The sequence below is a fragment of the Triticum dicoccoides genome, chromosome 6B (assembly GCF_002162155.2).
Source record: "Triticum dicoccoides isolate Atlit2015 ecotype Zavitan chromosome 6B, WEW_v2.0, whole genome shotgun sequence".
Taxonomy (NCBI): Eukaryota; Viridiplantae; Streptophyta; class Magnoliopsida; order Poales; family Poaceae; genus Triticum; species Triticum dicoccoides.
Genome location: NC_041391.1, coordinates 564,991,648 through 565,015,589, shown reverse-complemented (window position 1 = coordinate 565,015,589; position 23,942 = coordinate 564,991,648). Strand labels below are relative to the sequence as shown.

At 45.5% G+C, this 23,942-nt stretch overlaps 2 protein-coding genes and 1 non-coding gene across 3 annotated transcripts; 1 reads left to right on the top strand and 2 right to left on the bottom strand.

The window, feature by feature from the left end:
* Nucleotides 1–273: 273 nt before the first annotated feature.
* On the bottom strand, nt 274–4,087 carry LOC119326574 (rhamnogalacturonan I rhamnosyltransferase 1-like). Its single transcript, XM_037600202.1, has 8 exons — nt 3,229–4,087; nt 2,550–2,617; nt 2,356–2,444; nt 2,068–2,233; nt 1,673–1,962; nt 1,388–1,592; nt 1,102–1,259; nt 274–924 (listed from the first exon to the last, which is right to left on the bottom strand). The coding sequence occupies exons 1-8, from the start codon at nt 3,503–3,505 to the stop codon at nt 681–683; spliced, it is 1,497 nt and encodes a 498-aa protein (XP_037456099.1). The 5' UTR covers nt 3,506–4,087; the 3' UTR covers nt 274–680.
* Nucleotides 4,088–16,543: 12,456 nt separating this feature from the next.
* On the top strand, nt 16,544–16,671 carry LOC119327124. The gene has a single exon (XR_005158404.1). It is a non-coding gene; the product is annotated as a U11 spliceosomal RNA (small nuclear RNA).
* A 547-nt stretch (nt 16,672–17,218) lies between these two features.
* On the bottom strand, nt 17,219–20,559 carry LOC119323443. Its single transcript, XM_037597107.1, has 6 exons — nt 20,070–20,559; nt 19,894–19,994; nt 19,195–19,292; nt 18,330–18,538; nt 18,175–18,230; nt 17,219–17,591 (listed from the first exon to the last, which is right to left on the bottom strand). The coding sequence occupies exons 1-6, from the start codon at nt 20,458–20,460 to the stop codon at nt 17,532–17,534; spliced, it is 915 nt and encodes a 304-aa protein (XP_037453004.1). The 5' UTR covers nt 20,461–20,559; the 3' UTR covers nt 17,219–17,531.
* Nucleotides 20,560–23,942: the final 3,383 nt, after the last annotated feature.

Below are 23,942 nucleotides of genomic sequence, written 5' to 3'. Positions count from 1 at the left end.
TACGGCTGCTCTTGGATCAATGCTAATCCCACCTTAATCCGCGTGTCCTATCTCGATCAACACTGGAAACGAGATGCCCGTGCGCACGCTAACAAGTGGACGAGCACAAACACATGTAGCAGCATTTCGACGCACCAGGGTGGTTGACAAGAGGACGACTTGTGTTCATTTTACTCAAAACTTTCAGGTTATATATACTGTTATAATCTAGCTGCTCAAGCAGTATAGAGGTGCAACTTCTGAATGAGATGCCAGAGGAAAAGAAGATGATTGCTATGCCATGATGTCTCTGTTCTTTGTCACACTTTCATTGGGGCCTGTTTGGATTACACTGGATCAGCCCCAGTTCCACCGGATGCACAGAGAAACTGAGCTAAAATTTCCTGGAATCCCAAGGAATCAGGTCTAGACAGACAACGCGATAACGCAGCATAAAAACTTTCCTGTAGGAATGATGAAAATGTGCCATCTTGCGCTCACTATCTATACAAGAATATCAGCCCTCTTTCAGAACCTATCCCCCACCCTATAACATCTACACATTCAAGTGAGCAGCTCCGATCTCTCTGCCCCCAGCCACAGGACTTCCTCTTTAGCACAAGCTGAACTCCTCAGGACGATGCCTTGCCATTTGCCAAAAGAATGGCATGAGCTGGTGCACTCTGCCGGCAGGAAAAATGTCACAAGGCCCGTAGAAGATCGGGGTCACGCAAACACTCTTGAGGGTTAGCATAGAAGTAGTCCTCCTCCTTGGGCTTGTCAGGAATCACCGTCCTTCTCGAAGCTGACCCCATCCGGTTTGCGTGGACGGACTTGATTAATTTAGAGAACTCATCCCACGGCAATGAGCCGCTCTTATACCGATCAACCAGATCAACGATAATTTTTCTGTCCAATAAGATTGTTTTCTTGAATCCCATGAACCTGTAGGATAAAAATATGAAATAGTACATGAATTTCCTCTATAGTTAAAAATCAGGTTAAAGATGCTGAAATGTTCAGATCTAGCATGCACATAATGTAGGATTTTAGCAGTATGCAAATGTTCTGATTAGATTATTTTATTTACAAAGCAGAGCTATGACCAAATGGAATATATACCTGCGATGCCCCTCGACAACCTTAGCCATGTTCCCATCATATGTTGGAACAAATATGTCACTTTCGAGTGACACCAAGTAATCGAGTGCGGCCATCTGTGATGAATGGTTCTGAAAGAACCTGAGATCAGACGGTTCCAAGAGCGTCTCCTTTCTCACCTATGCAACAATGTAAATTCATCATCAGCAAAACGGACATAAGAGATATGCAATCATGCAGACCAGTGATAGCTATGAAATGCTGCAAAGATGTAACCATAGATGTACATGCACCAATTGATACATACCACGTTGGGATACGCTGAAGTAAGAGAAGCCATTCTGCGCTTTCCGCCATATATTTCTCCAGCCGCAATATATATTTGCATACTAGTGTCAACCTCCAATGCTCTGAGGACAAGAGCAATCTCCTCAGGCGTTAATGGGCAAAAGCCATCTTTTCTTTTCACATAAGAGTCAATGACTTTCTCTTTCCACCATGGGTAAGCATATCTGTGGTTGGCAAGCAGCCCAGTTGTTAATATGTAACAAAACACAAAACTACTTGATGTATGAGAGCCAGCATATTTTACCTCATCCTAGTGAGCTCATCTGCCTCTTCACGCGTGCAACCTTCAGTACAGCCAGAGAACGCCAGCATATCCATTTCATATCGTAAATGAAGAACCAAGAAAGGGCCATTTTTGCGGAGAATTCGAATCACTCGTCTACCCAACTCTTCAATTTGGGGTGTGAACTTCAGTGAACCATAATTAACTCGGCAACGCAACTTCTGGATATCCAGGGGCAAACCATTATTTGCAAGCCTGGCATCAGTTCGGTTTAGATGGACAACCTTGTGTTTCTGAATCAAAGGAAGTATCTGTACCAAAAGAATTTAATAGTAAGCATTTTCACAAAAACAAAAGAGTAGCATTGTAAGGTTAAGTAGCAAAAGACACATCTAACTACACACAAAAATTCTAACCTGATTATGATAATAGGAGATATCTGACCAACTAATAGGTGGCATTGAGTGAAACATCCCCACTTCCACTCTTTGCTTCATTCTTGGAGGCAATTCTCTAAGTATATGAACCTCGCCTCTCAGAGAAGTTATGAAATGTTCAACGTCGAATATATCCTGGAACTCACTGAAAGCAAAACAAATAAGATATTCGCATAAGCATACTGACATAGGGGTAAGCATAAAACTAACTCTAACCATGCTAGAAAGCAAATGGGAAAAGTAGCCATATCAAAATAGCAAGTGCACCTTGGGTCATGCCAAAATGATGTCTTATCCAACTCGGGAACTATCAGAGTCACATTCAAATATCTTGCAATGGCAACCATGTCACATATCTGAGTAAACAGGCAAATAATGAGAGCGCTGTTAGATGCTATAAAGCATGATGGTCTGCCAGAAAATCAGTTACTGAAAAAATGGAGAGTTTTCGAGCCGCTTACAGCTGCTCGCATTTGGTTAAGCCCACCATTGCATGAAACCATCAGATAGCCATTGCTCCTATAAATTCCTAGCAGAACAAACATGGAGACAGTAAAATATTAGAAAAAGCAAGGACAACTAAAGATCAATAGATCATACGAGCACAATGTACACCATCCGCCCAAATGCACCGTAATGTGCATAATTTTTCCTAGCAAGTGAGCAGAAATTTCTACGCCCAATAATGTTGAAAATGTAAATTTGACCACATCAATTGATGTCGAGTTGAAATAAACCATGCATGGCATGTACTACAAACACAAAACACCAAATTGTGCCATTATTGGGGCTGCATGGTTTTTCTATAAAGGAGATAAACCAACCTCTTAATTGATACTAAGAGCAAGCTCGGGTTCATTCATGTCAGTCCCTAAATGCGCTACAATTGGTACCAAAAAGGTAAAGGCAAACCCATAAATATCGAGTTTGAGCAATCAAAAATGTCTGTACATGCTTCTTTTCCTCCATAGGCAATGATTAACCAATTACTACTACCAATTTGGGATCAAATAAATAACATCTGGAAATTTGCATCAAAAAGGTTGAATTCAAAATCATTGGAGACGACAATGCCAAGCATATCGAATTGCAATCCCAAGAACGACAATGCGAAGCAGAGTTAGTAGTAGTAGCACTTACTCCTTGGCGGCAGCACGGCCTTCTCCACGACGGACTCCGTCATCGCGAGCCGCGCCGTCCGGCACGACGACCAGCCCATGAGGACGCGCGGCCCCCACGTCTCCCCGACGGCCGTGAGCTGGACGAGGCAGGTCCAGAGCAGCACCGTGGCGGTGGCGCGGAGCACCCACAGCTTCATCATCCGCGACCGCGCCACCGCGGCCACCACCGACGGGAGCCTGAGCTTGCCCGCCCCGCCCGCCTTGAGGCCCATTGCCGCCGCCGCCTTGCACCCCATCGGAAACACGCACGGGCGAACCACCCTACGCGTGGAGCATATCCGGACGCCACCAAGAAGGGAATCGCCTCGTCTCCACTCAGCGCAGGACGGCGAGGACGACGGCGGAAGATGGCAGCACGGGCAGTGCGCTCGCTATATATACAGCGCCGCCAGCCGCGTCCAATGGCAGAGCCCCCGAAACCGGCGGGAAACGGGGAAGGATGACGCGTCCCCGCAGCCAGCTAGCGGCAATCCGGCGCCGGTTGCCAATTTTACCCCCTCAGCCTTATCACCTTCCTTATAACGGCCGAATCCGTAATAGGAAACCCCGGCCAGCCGTCGAGGCGCCAGGCAGGAAAATATGGTTGGCGCCGTCAGAGGCGAACGGGGAGAAATGGCCGGTGAATGCAGTGTGCCGGGCGGCGGAATGGTGGATCTCGGCGGTGCCACGCCGCGGGGCTCGGAAGAGCAGGTGACGGAGGGAGTGGGAGAATGCGGGGCGTGAGGCGAGGAGGAAGAGCGATTCGCGTGGGGGGCGTGAAGTTATTTTCGGGCCCTCGCGTCGGTGGTTTGGTTCGGTTTGGTCTTATTCATGCGCGGGCGGACGTGTCTGAGTGGCCGCCGGTGGGTGGCGCCCGGAAATGCACACGGCGGAGTGGGGAGCGGGAGCGCACGTGGGCGGTGCGGAGCTCGGGGGAGCGGAAACTGAGGTGGGCCGGGACGGCTGTGATGGATGCCCTGTAGCCCGAGTCAGGTGGGGTGGCTGCCGCCGCGGACGGCGTTAGATCGCGGGCGGGCCCACGGTGCAGGCGGAGAGGAGCAACAGTGGTCTCGTCGTCACGTGTTGGTTAGGCTGGTCACAATGGGCAAGAGCATAAGCTAGTAACTTACACACTTCCCTAGACTATATTAGTACCTTCATAGTGGGTAGGAACATCTATGTAGTGTCATGCAACGATGTATTTATTAGGTTATAGACTCATTGTTTCTTGGAGTGTGTGATGTTCCGGTAACTTAGCTAGTTACCACAAGCACCTCTCTCTTCATTAAATACGTGCCACATAAGCAAAGTTGTATTGGAGTGTGTGATGTTACTCCTAAGTTCCTCCCCACTGTGACCAGTCTTAAGGGCAGTGATAGTGAGAGATCAGATCGCCAGGCGGCGTCACTTGTCTCGGGACTCGGAGCGTCAACCATGCCTCGAGAGGTACACTAACCAAACCGTGGAAAAATAAGGCCGTAAAGACAACTCCAGCGCACGATTCTAAACGGACGTCCGTTTTGCCCGGATTCTATCTGTTTGGATAGGCCAATGGGGTCGTGTGCGACCCTGTCCTGGAATGCGTCGGCCGTGCGTCCAACACGCGGACGCATTGTTTGGCCCCGTCTTGTCCGCATCATTTTTCAAAGGCCAATATTTGAAAGCACGCCCAAGTACAGGCCAGCAGCCCTAGTTCACGCCGGCAACACAACTAGCGGCCACTACACGTCCTCGCGGGCAACACAGCCAGCGGCCACTATACGTCCTCGCTGGCAACACAGCCAGTGGCCACTACACGTCCTCCGCACGTGGGCGGTGCGGAGCTCGGGGGAGCGGAAACTGAGGCGGGCCGGGACAGCTGTGATGGATGCCCTGTAGCCCGAGTCAGGTGGGGTGGCTGCCGCCACGGATGCCGTTAGATCGCGGCGGGCCCACGGTGCAGGCGGAGAGGAGCAACAGTGGTCTCGTCGTCACGTGTTGGTTAAGAGCAGTGACAATGAGAGATCAGATCGCCGGGCGGCGTCACGTGTCTCGGGACTCGGAGCGTCAACCATGGCTGGAGAGGTACACTAACCAAACCGTGGAAAAATGAAGTCGTAAGAGCATCTACAGCCAGACGCCTCAAATCCGTTTCACACGTCTGGGCGGGGCGCCTGGTCATTGTCCGGTCACGATTTTTTGATCCAGAAGACCCCTCAAACCGCCCGACCCAGCCCACGCTGGCCCACCCCATCCGACATAACATCCACCCCATCCGCTTGCCGGACCAAACCCTAGCCACTTCACGAGATTATGCCCACTTCACTCCTCTCCCCTCCACTTCCCTCCGCCACCCAAGCTCGTCTTCGGCTCCTACCGGCCGTCTCCGACATGACGGACAGCGGATCCGAGTCCTTTACCTTCATATTCGTCGGCCCCGAGTTCATCCCACGCGGTTTCGAGGAGGAGATGGCCGTCCGGCTTGCGCTCCGTCGCGCCTGGGAGGACGTGTAGCGACCAGACCTCAAACGGTTAAGTCTCTATGCATCAGTGTCATCCCTGGATCGATAATGCTGACACACACAGTACTCGAGGAATTATAACAGAGTTTCAATCACACACTTATTACATCGAGTCCTCATAAAGAGTATGATTACACAAAAAACTAGATAATTGCGGAAGTTTCGAAGGTAAATGAGTCCATCGACTCCAACGGCATATTTGAGTGCAAAACAATGACCTATCGCACCTTATTCGTCGTCTGAGTAGTCTGCAACATAAGACGTTGCAGCCCGAAACGGGTCAGCACATGGAATATACTGGCATAGTTACACTGTAAAGCAATTGAAATGCAAGAACTATATGTACATGCAATAGGCTGGTGGAGGCTGTAAGTTTCATGGTTTTGCATAAAGTTAGTTTTTCCCTACAACAAAGGAATAAATTTATTTAACTACTCCCATGTTGCCCAATATCTGAGGAGGTAACCCCAACTCAAATCCCAATTAAAAGTATCATCATTAACCCAATTCAAATTAATTAAAGTAACATGATGAGATCACATCAATTGATTCAAGTACTAGATACTCAAGATGTCCATAACCGGGGACACTTCTAACCATGATTAGTTTATACACTCTGCAGAGGTTTGCGCACTTTTCCCCACAAGACTCGGCCGCATCCATGATCGGATGCTCGAGACATAGCCTTTCTGAAGCATTAACTATCTACTCCGGGTAGACAGTACCACCTACATCCCTCTACATTTGCTAGTCTAACTCTTCAAGAGCTCACGCAACTTACTCAACTATGTCAGAGCCCCTAATGGCTTGTGGCTGCACACGAAAGTTTCTAGCATGAATAATCTTATGATCCCTTTGAGCCTGTGTGGCATTCCATAGGATAATCACACGGGTACTCCGGGATTTCCAAAAACAGGCAACACTGGGTTCCCCAGGTGCCTCAACCAATCCACCCAGATGTATATTAAAGTTGCCACCTTAATGTCATCCATGTTTAAATAACTCTCAAACTTCCATGTGTGAATCATGATCCAATCCCTGCCTACTAGCATGGCTAAGCAATATTAAGCATAACGTATATTCCCGGGGTGATCAAAAGGTATTAGGTTCCTACCTCAAACACTACAACCAAAACCACAGATTCCCAATCCTACTCATGCAAATATCGAGGAGCAATACTAATGCATAGTAAAAATTGGGTATAAAAGAGTATGATCAAAGTGTAACTTGCCTTGCTGACGATCTGCAAACTCTAGAGATTCGTGGTAACAAGCTTCGCACTCCGGGTAATCTAGCGTAGACAAACAATAGCATATATAAGCAATCACTCAAAGGAAACACGAGAAAAAACAAGAAAAGATCCACATCGAACACGAAACAAACAAACGGCTTAAACTAACAAGATTCAAAACCTAACAACAATATTATCATGTGCATTAGATCTTAGCAGTAGGTACAAGTGATTAGCTACGATTTGCAAAAAGATTCAACTCAAACGGAGCAACGAAACTCAAAATACGAACGAAACAAGTTCGTTTACTAATCTGGACTAAACTCAAAATTTTCCAGTACCAAAATCATGTTCAAGTTGGTTAACTGGAAAAAACAGAACGATACGAAGATTTAGGCGCTGGTTTCATCTAATTCGGATAAACGAGTAAGAAGTTATGCTAGTTTAAAGATCAGGGCTAAATCACAATAAAAAATAATCGCGGATAGGTTCCTGGCCGAAAATAAAATAAAAAGAAAAATACTAACGAACGAACGTTCACTAACGGACACAAATGGGTGAAAACGTTCGCTAACAGTGGCGTTCGAGTGAACGCTCGCTAATTAGCGAACTCCGAAAATAAAACCGATCTGAACCGGTCTAACGAAAAACCCAAAAAAATCGGGCGGCGGTTCGGCGGTTTTATCGGTCCTCGAAAGAAAAACCGACGGCGGAGTTCGGGCGACGGTGGCGTCGGGGGCGCGGGGCGAGGCGGGGCGAGGCGACGGCAGGCGGCGACGACGGCGCAGGCGGCGACGACGGCGCAGGCGGCGGCAGCGGCGGCGGCGCGTCGGCATCGACGGCTGCGGCTTGGGCGGCGGCGACTGCGGGTTTGGCGGGGTGGGGCGGCGGTGGCGGTGGGTACTTATAGGAGGCGGGGAGGTGCCTTGGGCGAGGGGTGGCCCGACGGGAGTCCGAGCCGGACTCCCTCGGCGTCCGTGCGATGGCGGGAGTCTCTCGCTCGGGAAGAAGGCAGCGGCGACGCGGGCTGCAGCCCGGCTCCGCTGGGCCTTCGCACCAGTTGGGCGACATAAATTGTTTTTTTTTATAATTTCGCCCAAAGAAAATTCATAGTAAAATATAAAAAAAATCTAAAAATGCCAAAAACAATTTTCACTGCCAAAATAAAAAATTTAGAACAAAGTGAACAGTTTTCTGGCATAAGAATGCAATTTTCAAAAATGCATATTTTTCTAATTCAAATAAAATAGCAAATAAATACCAAATAAAATCAGAAATTGATTTTAAAAATCTTCATCCAATATTTCTCTTAATTTGGAGAAGTCATATTATCTTCTCTCATTTATTTTTAATATTAGAAATAATAAAAGATAAAAATAATAAAATCAAATTGATCCTTTATTCAAATTTGAAATAAATCCAAATATGAATTTTGTGAAACCTCCAACTCTCTCCTTGGGTCCTTGAGTTGCTTAACATTTCTAGGATCTCAACCAAATGCAAGAAAATGAACATGATATGCATATGATGATCTATGTATAATATCCAAATTAAAAATTAAGATGTTACAGGACGCCCGTGCACGACTGTGCTCGGACTCCATCCATCGAGAATCAATTGCGTCCGCCCAAATGGCGCATGGATCCGGCGCTAGGTCGTCCGTAGCTGCCTCGTCGGAGGCTGTGCGATCTATCTGGCGTCCGAATGCGCTGGCGGACACGCAACCCCTTCGGTGGCGCGCCGATATTGAGGACGCACCATCATCCCACAAGGCCATGGCATGGCGTGCCCGCCGTGCAAGGCACCGAGCGGGGAGGTGGTGACAGCCCTCGCGGCGACGGATGTCAGCAAGGCGGAGTCGCATTCTCCGACGCTTCGTATGGCGCATCAGTCCGGGCGCCGCAACCGCATCGCGGTGGACTGCTACGTCTTGAGCTTGCATTGGTTTTTCTTGAAGAGAAAAGGATGATGCAGCAATAGTAGCGTAAGTATTTCCCTCAGTTTTTTAGAACCAAGGTATCAATCCAGTAGGATACTCCTCAAAAGTCCCACGCACCTACACAAACAAACAAAGAGCTCGCAACCAACGCAATAAAGGGGTTGTCAATCCCTTCACGGCCACTTGTGAAAGTGAGATCTGATAGAGATAGTATGATAAGATAAATATATTTTTGGTATTTTATAATATAGATTGGAAAAGTAAAGATGTAAATAAAAGTAGATTGAAAGCCTATATGATAAGAGATAGACCCGGGGTCATAGGTTTCACTAGTGGCTTCTCTCAAGATAGCATAAGTATTACAGTGGGTGAACAAATTACTGTCGAGCAATTGATAGAAAAGCGAATAATTATGAGATTATCTAGGCATGATCATGTATATAGGCATCACGTCCGTGACAAGTAGACCGACTCCTGCCTGCATCTACTACTATTACTCCAGACATCGATAACTATCCAGCATGCATCTAGAGTATTAAGTTCATAAGAACAGAGTAACGCATTAAGAAAGATGACATGATGTAGAGGGATAAACTCATGCAATATGATATAAACCCCATCTTTTTATCCTCGATGACAACAATACAATACGTGCCTTGCAACCCTTATTGCCACTGTGTAAGGACACCGCAAGATTGAACCCAAACGGGTAATATAATAGCATGGAACAATCAAAAATTATAGATACGTTGGAGACGTATCATGGACGTCGTCGGCTCATCCCCGGATGGATCCGCCATCGATCTGACGTTCACCGGCACCCAACGGGTTCCGGGCTCCGACGAGAAAGAGTAGGGCATGGGAGACGGTGATGCCTTGAATCCGTGAGCCGGCTCGTGTCCCGTGCTCTACCCTACCTTGCCAGCGACTGGACACACACTCTGAGGGGCGCAGCCAGCCGCAGGACATGGCAAGGGCGGAGCCGGGCGGGGGGGAGCGGAACCAGACGAAGCTTCCGTCAAAGATCGATGTGTTGCATGTAATAATATGGATTTGAGATGTCCGGATGTGAAATGCGTTTTTAGAGATGACTGGTGCCAATTTCGGGTGTACATGCTCTAGTCTCAAGCAAGAGAACGATGTAGACTCCTCCACTGTGGCAAGCGATGCATGTTGATGAGTAGTACGTACAAAGACTTACTAAGCACTGGAGCTACAACAATACCTCCTCCTCTAAAGAAAAAGGTAGGGTTCTTCCTCTCCAGTGGTCCTAGGATTATGGGGGCACGGTGGATCTCGGCAAAGACCGGCGGAAGGGCTTTGTTGTTAGTCGTTTCTTTTAGTGTTGGTAGGGTTTGTGTCTGCTCAGGAAGGTGAGACAACGACAGCTCCTGAAGATAGAATAAAAGTCTTCCGCCTAGCCCCCGTTCCGATGATGCGTCTAACATTGTTGGTGGGCATGTGGATGTGTGTCTTCGGCGAATTTATTTTTGGTGGATTTGCTCGGATCTTGTTTTTTTTCGTCTACGTTCGTGTGTCTTCGAGTTGGATCCTTCTGATCTACGTTATTCTTCATCGTCGCTGGTTGCTATTCTGGTGCGCTGATCTTATTGGGTCTTAGCACGACGACTTTCCAACTGTCTACTACAACAACTTGTGCCCGACTCCGGCAATGGAGGGGCGATGACGACGTCGCTAGGCGGTCTATGGATCTGGATGTAATTATTATTATTATTGATGTTCGTTGTACTGCCAGATTGAACATAAATAGATAAAAGAAATTATATAAAAAAAGGAAAAAAAGAGAGAGCAGTACGTACGTAGATGGATGGTCGCGGTCAGCGTATAGCTGTGCTGGTTTTCACATGCACAACGGCGAGGCGCTCCGAAGAGAGAAAGGCAGATGACACTACAGATCACTAGTTGAATGCCCGTGCGTTGCCACGGGCTAACAGATGATCTATCGCAAGGCCATTCAACTTCAACGCTTCAGTCATTGAGTCATTTGTTACCGCACTACAAATCCTCCTATGTTTTCTTCAAGTTCGTAGAATTGTCGTAGTCATTCGCATCATCCCTGACTTACATACTAATTTCTATCATCCCTAACCTACGAACAAACAAATAAACAAATGAATATATCATCAGTCACACCGCTTCAGCTATTACATTTTCACCTTGCTCCAAATCCATATGCCTTTTGTGTAACTCGCCAAATTGTCATAGTCATTCCCGTCGTCCCTAACTTCTAATGGCTTGCAGCATTGTCATCCACTCCCTCTAAGTCATGACAAATTCAACAATCCCTAAAACAATTTAGCAATGTCGTACATTAGAAATTGCAAAGTCCTCTCCTTTTTTTAGCATTGCATTAGAGCTCATTGTTCCACTCATATAAATCCTCCTACCTCAAGGTTAGAATAAAGACTTTGATGATGAGATTTATGTATTTATTCATAACACAATTAATTAAAATATAAGAACTGTGATTGCTTTTCACTAAAATAAGGCACCAAATAAGCCCCGCTCGATTGAGAGAATCATTGAGGGAAGGCACCAAATAAGTCCCGCTCGATTGAGAGAATCGTTGAGGGCAGCAATGCCAAACATGGCTTGAAGCTTTTGTTTTTTAAAATAGTAATTTGTAAGAAAGTCAAAAAAATCTGAAACTTTTTGCAAACAAAGTAGATTTATTGTTGCACTCGTATAAAAACTTTCATGAAGAAATGACTTTCATGTTGTTGTGGGCGTACAAAATGAATTTGTCACTATATACTGTACTGTTGACGCTATTGTCAGGGAATATATATCATTTTTGTCAAGATTTTTTCAGGGAATATTTTATTGCAGAACATTTTTGTACGCCATAAAGTTTATTGGGAAAAGTTTTGGAATATTTCGAATTTTTCTGAAATTTTTAAAAATAAAATATGTAACCAGGTGTAATTACCACCATGTTCCAAAGCGTATTTTCCCTTGAAGTTGCCGATACAAACCTCACAGTCCAAGGAAGAATCCACCAACCATGCGCATATGATGATGCTGTCCGCCTCGACCACAACTGCTGCACAACCTCCTCTGGCAGCCATCAGCAGTGTACCATGCCCACCTCGCAGCTCTCCTCAAGCTCATACCGCACTTGGCTCTTGGACCAGAACACTGCCGTGGGAGGTGGCTCACGTCTGCATAGATAATTGATGTCTTGCACACCTTGATCCAAAAGTTTGTACCCACCCATTGGCAGTGAATGCAAAACCAGTGAGCTGCTCACAGAAATACTCAACCATATGATTTCTCTATCAAATACATATCAACCCAACTAAATGTAGAATCAAACATTGTCAATTATAAGAAAATAACATTGATTTTCTCAAGCATGGCACAAAGTTTTGTTAACACTAAACATTATTAATAGAAGGATGTTGACCTCAGGCTGTCCATGAAGAAGCACAGCAATGTCAAGCTATTCTCCGATCTTAGCAACTTTGCTAATTTCCTAATTAATGGCACTGGTGTGCTCCTCCTCGGAGATCATTAACTCTTTTTTATTTTTCAGTGTTAGAAAAAATATAACTACCAACAAAACAACCATCCTCTTCTTCCCGACACAAGAGCTACGCAAATCTGACAAGAAACTAAAACTCTTGTACTGATCAGTAATGGTAGTTACAACCTAATGGGTTTTTATACTGGACTTAAGACAACTGCAATTTAATTTAATTTGAAAAAAGATTCGCATATAAGATAATTACTTTCCTATGGATCGCTCAGAATATAATGGGGATAGTCTGATGCTTACCGCTCGCACACCCGCTTGCCCCGCTCAGAACCTGGACTGGCTGGCAGACTGGTATCTGGATGGTTTTCACTCCACGCTCGCCATGTACAAATGATGTATATATGTTTCCATCTTGTAATACAGGATGGGTGGTCGATACACCGTTCAGTTATGACTTGTTCAATGTTCATGCAATTGACTCTGGTAAGAACATATTTGACTTACGGTTTTAACTTTTAACAGAAAGGAACACCAAAAATAGAATCGTACAACTAACTGATATTTCTTGGCACGAACCACATATTTACATAGCAATAGAGATTCAGATTCAAGTTGTAGCCTTGAACATAATCTTTGATGGGCTCGCACCTCCTGACCATTGACAGAACTTGTTCATAAGGTGGAAGGCTGCAGCTACTTCTGCACATATATTTACAAGATACAGAGCATATATTATCTCTCCGCCGTTGTCTATGTCGAGATCATAGCCCGTGTTGGCAAATAAGATCCTTGAACACTGGACACCTAATAATCTGTGCAATATGAGTTCAATATTAACTTGTGGAATTGCAAAGTTGAATGGCTGGCAACATACCTGACTTGTCAGTCGTCATTTCAAAATTCTTGTGATCTTATGGATCGAAAGTGTATGTACCAACCAACATCGCATAAAGGAAGGGCCCACATCCACACATCATCTATTGCCATCCAAAGACAAATTAGTAGTGCTTCAGCAAATAAAACATAAAATATTTAAACGGTTGCGCCTAAAGACTATGCACAAATCATGCCATCAAAAGGTGGATGTAAGATTCGGAAAGCAAGTAAAGCTTTTATGGCCTAGCAAAATGAAATAATCAGGCAACATATGGCAGAGTATGCATGGGATGGTTTAAAGCAGAAAGAGAATGGATTATACCTTGCGACCATATTGATGAGAAATATATGCCAGAGTCCCAACAGTTGATGTTGGTTTGGAATGATGAACCAATGTGGAAGTCCATTAACATACAGTTGCAAGATATACACTTCTCAGTTAACCTTCGGTAATTATTTTGCTGATAGTGGAACTCGGTCCGTTGATTGTTTTGTAAGGAAAACAGAAAAATAAATAAATAATTTTGCTGGGTTCATTCTTGCTCACGATAGTCACGATTCTTTAAAACAAACGTCTGCATTCAAATGAGAGCTATACACGACAACCCTGTGTGTACGCAAATATTTATATTTTCTTCTCACATTCGGCCCAGCTAACCTTGTCATACTAATGCATATCCATGGTGGCAAGAAGAAACGATATTCATAAATAGACATGCATGTGGTGTCCTTGAACAACTTTAGCCATGTTTCCATCAGAACAGGGAATAAAAACATCACCTATGACAGAAACAAGATAGTCCAGGGCTTCCATTTGGGTTGAGTATTTTTTGGAAGAGGTGTAGTTCACCATCAGATAAAGGCATCCTCGTGCACATACGCTATGTTAGGGAACTTTGTACTCGATGCAGTTAATCTTTTTTACCATCATAGATTTCACCTATAGCAATACATATCCGAGTGTGCCTGGGGAAACCAAGAGCTTTCATCACTAATGTTGTTCTTCTACAGGTATAAGTACAGTGTGTTGCTACAGAAGAAATAAAAATCAAATCACAATGACAAACAACATGGTAGAGATAACTGGCTTCATTCTCTGGCTCTGTTATGCAAAAGGTTTTGAGTGGATTAACAGAGCAGGCTCCTGACATGATAAAATTAGCCATAAGTAAAAACGTTTAGAAGCCCTCCAATTGACCATTGAAAATCTCCTTTTTGAAGATGTCAAGCGCATGTATGTGGAATTCTTGCTCTCTTTCTCCACTCCCAAAATATTACTGCATGCAGGCCAAGTTATTGTGGGGATTAATGCTAACCTTGGTTTCCTCTGACTCAAAGAGTCAAACTCTTCAGGATTTCCATGCACTTTGGATTCAGAACCAACAAGGCTACATGGAGAATCGCCAACAAGATCCAAACTGAAAGCTTCCCGGCATACCAGTGACCACCGCCAAAATTTACCCAATCTTATAATGGAGAGGACAACTTATTAGTGGAGTGGATTTGGATGTGTCACTGATGCGTGCACCGCACAGTCACAGTCACCACCAATAGTTAATGTGATTCTACAAGGAACAGGCAAGAGAGCAATCATGTGAACAAGCAGGAGATCGAGCAATCATGTGAACAAGCAGGGGAGCAATCACGTAAGGTACGATCCTATGATCGTTACTTACTTTTGATTCCATCAGCTTGCTCCCTGATGATTGAAGTGATGTTGACCATTGTGGCCCTCGCCGCCTCGTCGTGCATCATCTCGAACCCGCGCCCATCCAGGACGTCTCTGTGCCAAACTAAAGGCCTTCATAGCGGTCAACGGTCCCTGCAAGCCGGCGATGGTGGTGGCGTACGTTGATTTCTTCTCGTTCGCCATTGCCGCATGTAGCCCAAAAGATGGGTCGGCGCCGCCATCAGATGGGCTCAATAAGGGGATCGACCTAGGCTGTTGCGATAGCGGAGGCGAGCAGATCGTACAAGGGCGGCGTGCATGGGCTGCGCGACGGCGACCGAGACGGGCGGCGGACGGCAATGGAGATGGGCAGTTCATCGGGGCAGATAGTGTGGGGGCGGCAGCGGCGGCGGCGATTTTCTCACGAGATCGAGGGGAGGGATCGGGAGCGAGAGGTGAGGGAGACTGCGAGAGGGGACGTGGGACGCGAGTGGGTCGTGGTCGTTTTTTTTTTAAATCGCGTTGAGGAAGGCTGCGAGGGAACGTGGGATCGTACGAGAAGGAGGTCGAACCATCACGACGTTCGATTCTCCTTTGATAGTAGAGATTAATGATCAGCTGATGATGGCGCTGCCAGTTGGGGATCCGATCCATTTGCCTTTCGGTGGTGCGCAACGAACGAGGACCATGGATACATACATGCATTCATTCTCCGATGAATTTGGCCAGCGTTGCAGGGTTGACCTTGCCATTCCATCATGCATAAATTGCAAATCGGAAAAGGTCAAGGGACGGCATGTGAATGCGTGCACCGCACCGGCCGCTCAGTACCTGTTCGGTTGCGGTTGCGGTTGGGTGTTGCCTCCCTCATCTTCATGTGCAGCACCTGCATGGAGCGGGGTTGGAAGAACACGGCACGGGGTGCGTGGCAATGGAGATGCCGCCAGCATGCATGTAATGCATACATCGAAAGTCCAGATGAAGATGCCAAGGCAGCTAGCGGCTAGCATGAAGCAAACGAGGCAACGGCCCTCAGAGACTGACATCAGGGGACCCCTTCTTTTTACTCTAATCATCTTCCAGTACCAGAACACTCACGAGCTGTCCACACTTGCGAGTCTTTTGTCCAAGGGGTGCACAGAGCCTTGGGACCATTCAGCCGTTCCAAAATCTCAACGTGCACGTGAACGAGAGGTACAGTGTAGTACGAGACATAGTAGTTTCACGCCCTACTCTGCGGAAGCTGTGCTTGTCTCTACTGTTTCTTATCATTTTTTTAAGAGAGAAACAGTGCGTGGTTTACACTGTACTCTGCGACGCGCTTGCTGAAATTTTTTACCCATGCGTGGCGTGATTTTCGCGACAAGAAGCATTATCGTGGGCCGTCCTTCCAATTTTGGGGGATGAAGTATCGTGCGGCCCATCATGGAGAGAGGTCGGCCCATCATCACCCGACCGAGCTGGGATGCTCGCGCGGCGGAGGCGCGGAGCGCTGCTGAATAATCCCACATCGGGGAGGGAGCGAGTAGCGCGGGCAGGGGAAGGGTACAAGTAGGAGGGGAATGGGACGTCTAAAACTCAAAAAGGGTCGGTTGGCTATGTATGCCACGTCCATCCTTAGCTGATGGGTGCTGTATGGCTATCAAGACATATGGCCGACATAATTTGTGGGAATCAATAGGGTTGGCCCGTCATGGCCGACCCTCCATACCTAATAAAGACCAAATATTTCAAGCCTATAATCGTGGTCGTGATAACATGGTTGCCATCCATACCTAATTGTTAATCTCAAATGTTCAAACTCGATTGTAGTCGTCGAGACAACGTGGTTGCAACGCAGAATCATCAATAGTGTCTTAACAAATAGTGCTACAGTATTCGATATTTCGTCTCTGAAATCTACTTTAAGAATTTCAAACTTTCTCGCAGGCCTGAATTTTATCGTTTTTGTTGAGAGCTCTTCAAATGTCGAAACTTCATCACATTTGGCACGGACATCAAGCACACACTCATCTTTCACCACAAAATAATTCGTTTTTTTGTTGTTGTTGCTATTTTCAGTGATATTACTGTTTATGTCTGGGGCCTGGGAGCCAAAACGCCGGTCCGTCAGTTTTTGCCAACGCATTTTGGTGAAGATTTTATTTGGGAAACAGGGGATCTTCATATTTGAGAGTTTTCGATGGAAGTTTTACAAACTCTTTCAATTCGAACAAAAACACTATGGTCGCTTCGACAACAAGGATCAGCCTCAGTGCAGAATAAAAATGGAATCTTATTTCACATGAGAAGTCAATCCGGGCTTAATTTTAGTTCACCGCACTCTTGAGGAATATAACAGTGTAGGAAGAATAGAGAACACCCTAGTAGAAACAAAAAGGAATGCCATAGCAGGGGTACCAGTTTTCTAGACTTCAATCACAACAAGAACAGCATTTGCTTCAACGGGACACGGCAAAGATGCAAACATTCCAATGTACAGCGGCAGCTGGGACTCGGTAGCTGCGCGCCAGCGCCTTCATCAACATCAAAGCCATCTCTGTAGACTCGGGAAGGCATCACATATGATCAGAGCAACTCCTTCGCATTTTCTGCCTTCTTATCCTCGTCACCATCACTCTCTAAGCCCTGCAGAAGCACGGAGCTGATGTTAGCATCAACCATACAGATGTAACGACAATATCTTATATGCCTTAAGCATGTCGAACACACATGGAAGTGATACACAGCATTTCAAGGGACACCTAAGAAGCCTAGTGGTAGAGCACTAAGCTTCCAGCTGTTAAAGCAATAGATTCAATTCAAGCCCCCACTAAGGGTCGAGCAGTAATCTGGAAGTCAAAGATTCAATTCAAGGGACACCTAAGTAGCCTAGTGGTAGAGCACTAAGCTTCCAAAGCAATAGATTCAATTCAAGCCCCCACTAAGGGTCGAGCACTAATCTGGAAGTCAAAGATACGTGGTGCCACCTGCAAATGCTTTTCTTGTACACCACAGCATAACAAGAAACGTGTACAGACAATAGAATGATCACCACACCTCACATCGGTAGTAGCACGAGAACAAGGAATTCCAAATGTACAATGTCTTGTCCAATACGGTTACCGCACATTAAAACTACATTCCATGGGTATGAAACACTAGAACCAATACCATCTTATAAGCTGTGGCTAGTGACGGTATCTATTTTAAGGGAAGCAGGTGTACTTACTGAGGCACCATCTATCTTATCAAAGTCATCGTCTAGCCCATCATCGTCGCCAGCATCTGCAAGTGATGACACAAAAAATAAATCACATACAAGAAATGCAGCAACATGTAGCAATTAATTGGATAGGGTCAGGTGCAAGTAAATGAATAGCGTACCAGGACCCTCATCATCACTGCCTAGATCTCCAAGAAGAAATACATCCAGATCCTGCTCTCGATTTGATGAGGTAGATGTCTTGCTTGGCACCTTCGTGTCTTTCTGTTCTGAAGTTGTAGCTTGTGAGGTCTGTGATATTTCCTTCTGGGCAACCATTTTGTCCTCCTCGGCTTTCACTTTCAGCTCCTCAAAATATTTGGTCTCGTAACTATTTGAGTTACATTTCAAGTCAATAAGTTATAGAGGATCAACACTAGTGCCTAGTGTGCAAGAAAATTATGCTCAAACTAACACATGTAGCATTATAGCACTTGGAAAGCAAACCATTTTGAGCTTAACTAGAAAAACATCGACCCTGGTTACATGAGGCAAGTCAAGTTTGTTATAAGCCCAAAATAGTGGGACAAACCAAATAATCACTGCTTGTAACATAATTCATTTATCATATACAAGTGTTCTATTGGGTTACTGAATCATGGAATTTCACAGACTAAATAATCATCACTGGGCAATCAAAATATTATTATTTAGTTCCTTCAACAAGTGCGAGACCAAGGATAAATGACAAACCCTCCAGATTCTAGAAATAAAAAGATTGTTCCAATCCCAATATGCAAGATCCTACAGGTTGAATTGGAAACAACAAACTTTGACAAATAATTCTGGCAGAATATCTATTTTGTGTATTCTGAAGAAATAATCAGTCCAAACTATCTAAGAGGTGGCAAATGTGGCAATGTAGCATCCATTCTGTTAAGACAAACGTATGATGCAGAAGTTTGACCCATGTTGACCAATGACCACAATATGTATTAGGATTACATAGCATGAGCTAACATGAAGCAAGAAGAGTAGAAGACTTACGGGGTTACATAGTTGTTTACTAGCAAGAAATAAATTCGCCAGAATTTACGCTCTTTCATGTATCTTGGGCACAGCTCATATCTGAACTTTGAAATTTCCTGAACATAAGATAGCACTACTCAATAAAATTTTGCCAAAATACAACATTAGAGACTCAACACAAAAAATTAGTATGCAGGCTAACAGGATAATAAACTAATAGCCCAACAGAGCCTCAGCGAACTGGACCAGCAGTTAACTTGTAGCAACAAATAACAGAACAGAGATCTTATTGAACTATAATCCTAAAGAAGACAAGGTCATGGCAAACCATTTTATCTAGTAGTACATTCTGATTCATGCAAAGTAGGAAACACAAATACCATAATTGACATTCCCCGAGTGTTGATAAGTCAGTATGTACTAATTATTCAGTTAGCTCTAAGCCTCTAACCGTCAAACCAATCGAAAATCCATCTATTGTCCAGAATAACAATCACTCTAATACTCTAAATTATTTGAAATTAAAAACATAGTTTTCACCCTTTTTCTGATCTCAATATACACATCTAATCAGATTTGGAAGCAAAACAGAAGTATGTGTGTCTGTTCATACGTGCATTCACCGACAGGCCATACATCGAGCCACATAAACCCAATCTCCCATGGACATACATGCATTAAACCCCCACTGACTGAAATGGTTAATCGAGACAAAACCTTGACGGCCGAGAGGACGAGAGTGGCGTGCCTAGCCTGCCATTCGTTCAGATCCTGACGCACATTCGACACCGTCGGCACATCAGACATCTCCGGCTCATCTGCGCAACCAAAATCGTATTATCAGTCAATCCAGCGCCTCGAATCCCCTAAACCCAACCATGAGTGAACCGCACCTTGCAAGGGGAAGTCGCGGAAGGTGCTTATGGTCATGCCGTTGACGAACTCGCGGAGGTCGTCGGTGATGCCGTAGCGCTCGAGCTCGGCGGCGTCGGGCTCCGACTCGGCCGCGGAGGGGAGGGGCGAGATCGCGGGGATGGGCGGGATGGAGGGGACGGGGATGTCCGAGGCGAGGTGCATGATCTGGCCGGCGAGGAGGTCGGCCTGCTTGGTCGCCTCCGCGGCCATCTCGCGGGACTTGATGGCGGTCTCCGAGAAGATCTCCTTGGACTTCTTCGCCGTCTCCGACACCAGCACCGACGACCGCTTGGCCGCCTCCAGCGACAGCTCCTGCGACCGCTTCGCCGCCTCGCCGGCGAAGGACCGCGCCCTCTCCCAGAGATCCATCGCGCTTGGGAAATTCTACAAGGCTCGGTGTCGACTCACCGCCGTCGACTTCGCTGACGTCGGTGTGGGTTTTGGTTTTTCTTTTTCTTTTGATTGACAACTCGGTGTTGCTTCAGAAGTGGGAAGATATTGGATATTTTGCGAATCCTCCCTCTTTAGCTGTGATAATTAGGGGCAATCCTTTCTAGTTTTTCTTTCTTTCTAAATGGCAATCCTTTCTAGTCGAAGTACTAGATTGCTACCCAACGCCGAGTGCTAAGAGCAACTCCAACGCGCCAACCCAAACAGATGCGCATTTCGTTTGTTTTTTGTTCGTTTGGGTCGGCTACCCGCTCATCGTCCGCCTATGTTGGAGCGGTGCACTCAATCCTTGTCCTCACATGAAACAATTTAAACTTAGAAAGTGACCGCGGCCAGAGATCATGTGGCCATCGTTCAGAGTTCTCGCCGGCAGCCACGCCAACGGCCGACATACATGCTAGCCTAAAAAAATCATAGTTCATGTTGGCGCACTTACCAGCGGCTAGCACACATACCAGCACACAAAAGTGGGTTGGAGTTCAACCACGCCTTTCTTGGTCATGGTCATACCGGCACACTTGTTGGCATAAAAAAAAGATGACGCTCTCCGTCATAGGTCAATCATCAAGCTTGAGCATGTCGGTCTGCATCTTCTCCAATCAAGGCCCCTTCCTCGGGGACACCGTGCTCAAGTCCACCTTCATGATCTCCACCCCTTCACCATGCAAGCGAGCTCCTCTTCTTTTGCTTTGGTCTTGGCTTTGGTAGCCTCGATCTTGAGCATCTTCGCTTGCGTCCCGGCCTCCATCTCAAGCTTCTTCGCTTGCATCTTCGCCTCCATCTCGAGCTTCTTCCTTTGTATCTCCATCTAAGCCTTCATTTGCTCTTCTTTGTCTTGCCAACACACTCTTCCCTTGTATCCTTTTGGGTCATCATGCATTCCAAAGTTGATTGCAAGGCAAATGATGCTGCATCACGCTTGTCCCGCCTCTTGGAGTTGGTCTTTCCCCGCGGCCACGACTTCTATTCCTCACCATGCTCCTCGGCGGCTTTCTCCCCTCCATTCTTCCTAAGGGCTGTACATTGCTCCTTGAATTTCTTGTTGCCTTTTATGACCATCCAATAATGGGTGAGAGTGAACGGCTTGTTCCCATGTTGGAACTTGAAAGCTTCAAAAGCTTGAAATGTCTACAATTGAAGATACGAATATGCGCATTGGACATACAAGCATGAAACAACAGAAACGAAGATGGAGAAATGTATACCATGTCTTTGATGTCGGGGCCACTCAATGGAGGACCCTCGATGCTCTCAAGGTGGCACAAACTTGTTGCACTCTTATTGTATGACCCTCCAACACTTCGAGAGGGACACCCACCCATGCTTGCTCTCCATCTTGTACATTGCGAACTTCTTGCATTCATGAAATTGGTGATGAACACTTAGCCAAAAGGTTGATACCTTTTGCTCGGCGCCAATCTTGGGGTATTGTCCGATATCCCTGCAACATTCACAAAGGAGTTTGTCCTCATCCTTTCTGTATGCCCTAGTATGAATGCTTTGGTCCTTCTTTTTGCATTGGCTTTGGAGGTGAGCTCATTGGCAAACAAAGGATCCCCCTCAATGTCCACTTCATCTTCTTCTTCTAGGCCGTAGTCGTCCGGGAACTCATGGGCTTGCGGGAAAGTGTTGCCCATGTGAAAGCACATGTTTACTCCCAAGGGGGGGGTAATGGGAGATTTTTAGAAATTCGCCAAACTCTGATGAATTTGACGAAGATAAGAGTGAAGAAATAGAAACGCAAGGCAACTAATTCATCACAGTAATGGAAAGCATGCATACAAGATACATATGGGTGAAGAACATGCGATCATACAAGAGTACAAGTGTGAGGAAGATGAACTGAAGAAATGAAAAACAACATGATAAAAGTCTTCAGTTCAAATTTCTTCAGAAGGTAGATCACAAATTCTTCAACGGCGGAATAATGTAAGGTAAGGTGGGGAATTTGAAACTAGGTAGGCTCGGTGAAGACACATCGATTTGGTAGACCAGTTCTGGTTGTTGTATCAACTGTATGTCTGGCTGAGGCGTCTCAGATGAACTCAGACGACACTTAGTCCTCATCGTATTTCTCTTGAGTCAAGGTCACTTAGACCTCGCCCAATCACTCGCGGCAAGTCTTCAAGATAGACTTCCAAAACCTTCATAGACTTGTTCACCGGCACACCACAATGACTCTTGGATGCTCAGAACATGACGCCTAACCGTCTTGAAGAATGAAAGTCTTCAAAAGTAACATGTGTCGAATCACACGGATCAATCTCTTCAGTGATGCTCAATCACTTTGGCTCTGATTGGGTTTTTCCTCACTTGTGATTCTCCCAAAGTCGTTAGAGGATGGGTTGCTCTCAAATGACAAGTGTCAAGTGTTGGAAATATGCCCTAGAGGCAATAATATTTGTATTATTATATTTCCATATTCATAATTATAGAGTTTATATTTCATGTTATAACGGCTATGATCCTGGAATATGTGCTTTAGTGGAAACCTCATATGCACGCGTGGAATAATAAACGGTTAAATAAAAGGTTCCTAGTCTTGCCTCTAGGACTAGCTCAAGTGCTGTTGGTGATCACGTTTTCTGGATCTTAGGATATCATTTAAAGCATTAAATGATAGTCCTAAAACAACTTTGAGATTATGACGTTGGAAGAACAATCTTATTGAATCGACCCAAACTTGTTTGTTGTGAATTGAACTAATATCATATGTATTCAATTGTAATAACACAGAGTGTTAACGTGTGATTTTGCTCCTTATACCATGAGAGTATCGCAGGCACTTCTTACCGTATGATGGGCTTTGGGGTTGCTCAAACATCACCTGTAACACGGTGATCATAACGACAACTTACAGGTTTATCGGGAAGTCTGAGAGTGGGATTTGCTCCTTCGAGAGTGGGATTTGCTCCTCCGACGATGGAGAGATATTCTTAGGGCCCTCTCGGTGTGACGACATCAATCATAGTCTGGCCATACACACATGACTTCATGATGTCATCTACACATCTTATTCTTGTAGACTCGTGTTGGGGCTCCAAGCGCAGAGTTTTGTAGGACAGTAGCAATTTCCCCTTAAGCGGATGACCTAAGGTTTATCAATATGTGGAAGGCGTAGGATGAAGATAGTCTCTCTCAAACAACCCTACAACCAAATACAAGATATCTCTTGCATCCCCAACACACCCAATACAATGGCAAATTGTATAGGTGCACTAGTTCGGCAAAGAGATGGCGATACGAGTGCAGTATGGATAGTAGATATATGTTTTTGTAACATGAAAATATAAAAATGACAAGGTAGTAAGTAGCAAAAGTGAGCACAAACGGTATTGCAATGCTTAGAAACAAGGCCTAGGGTTCATACTTTCACTAGTGCAATCTCTCAATAGTGCTAG

Bases quoted from the DNA above. Each gene is read 5' to 3' on its own strand.
- LOC119326574 (XM_037600202.1), bottom strand. From the start codon at position 3,505: ATGGGGTGCAAGGCGGCGGCGGCAATGGGCCTCAAGGCGGGCGGGGCG. The intron at 2,618-3,228 runs GTAAGTGCTACT...TTGTTCTGCTAG, and splicing joins GGCCGTGCTGCCGCCAAGGA to GAATTTATAGGAGCAATGGC. The intron at 1,260-1,387 runs GTATGTATCAAT...ATTGTTGCATAG, and splicing joins CTTCAGCGTATCCCAACGTG to GTGAGAAAGGAGACGCTCTT.
- LOC119323443 (XM_037597107.1), bottom strand. From the start codon at position 20,460: ATGGATCTCTGGGAGAGGGCGCGGTCCTTCGCCGGCGAGGCGGCGAAG. The intron at 19,995-20,069 runs GTGCGGTTCACT...TTGGTTGCGCAG, and splicing joins CCGCGACTTCCCCTTGCAAG to ATGAGCCGGAGATGTCTGAT. The intron at 18,231-18,329 runs GTACGCTATTCA...CATCACTTGCAG, and splicing joins CAGTGATGATGAGGGTCCTG to ATGCTGGCGACGATGATGGG.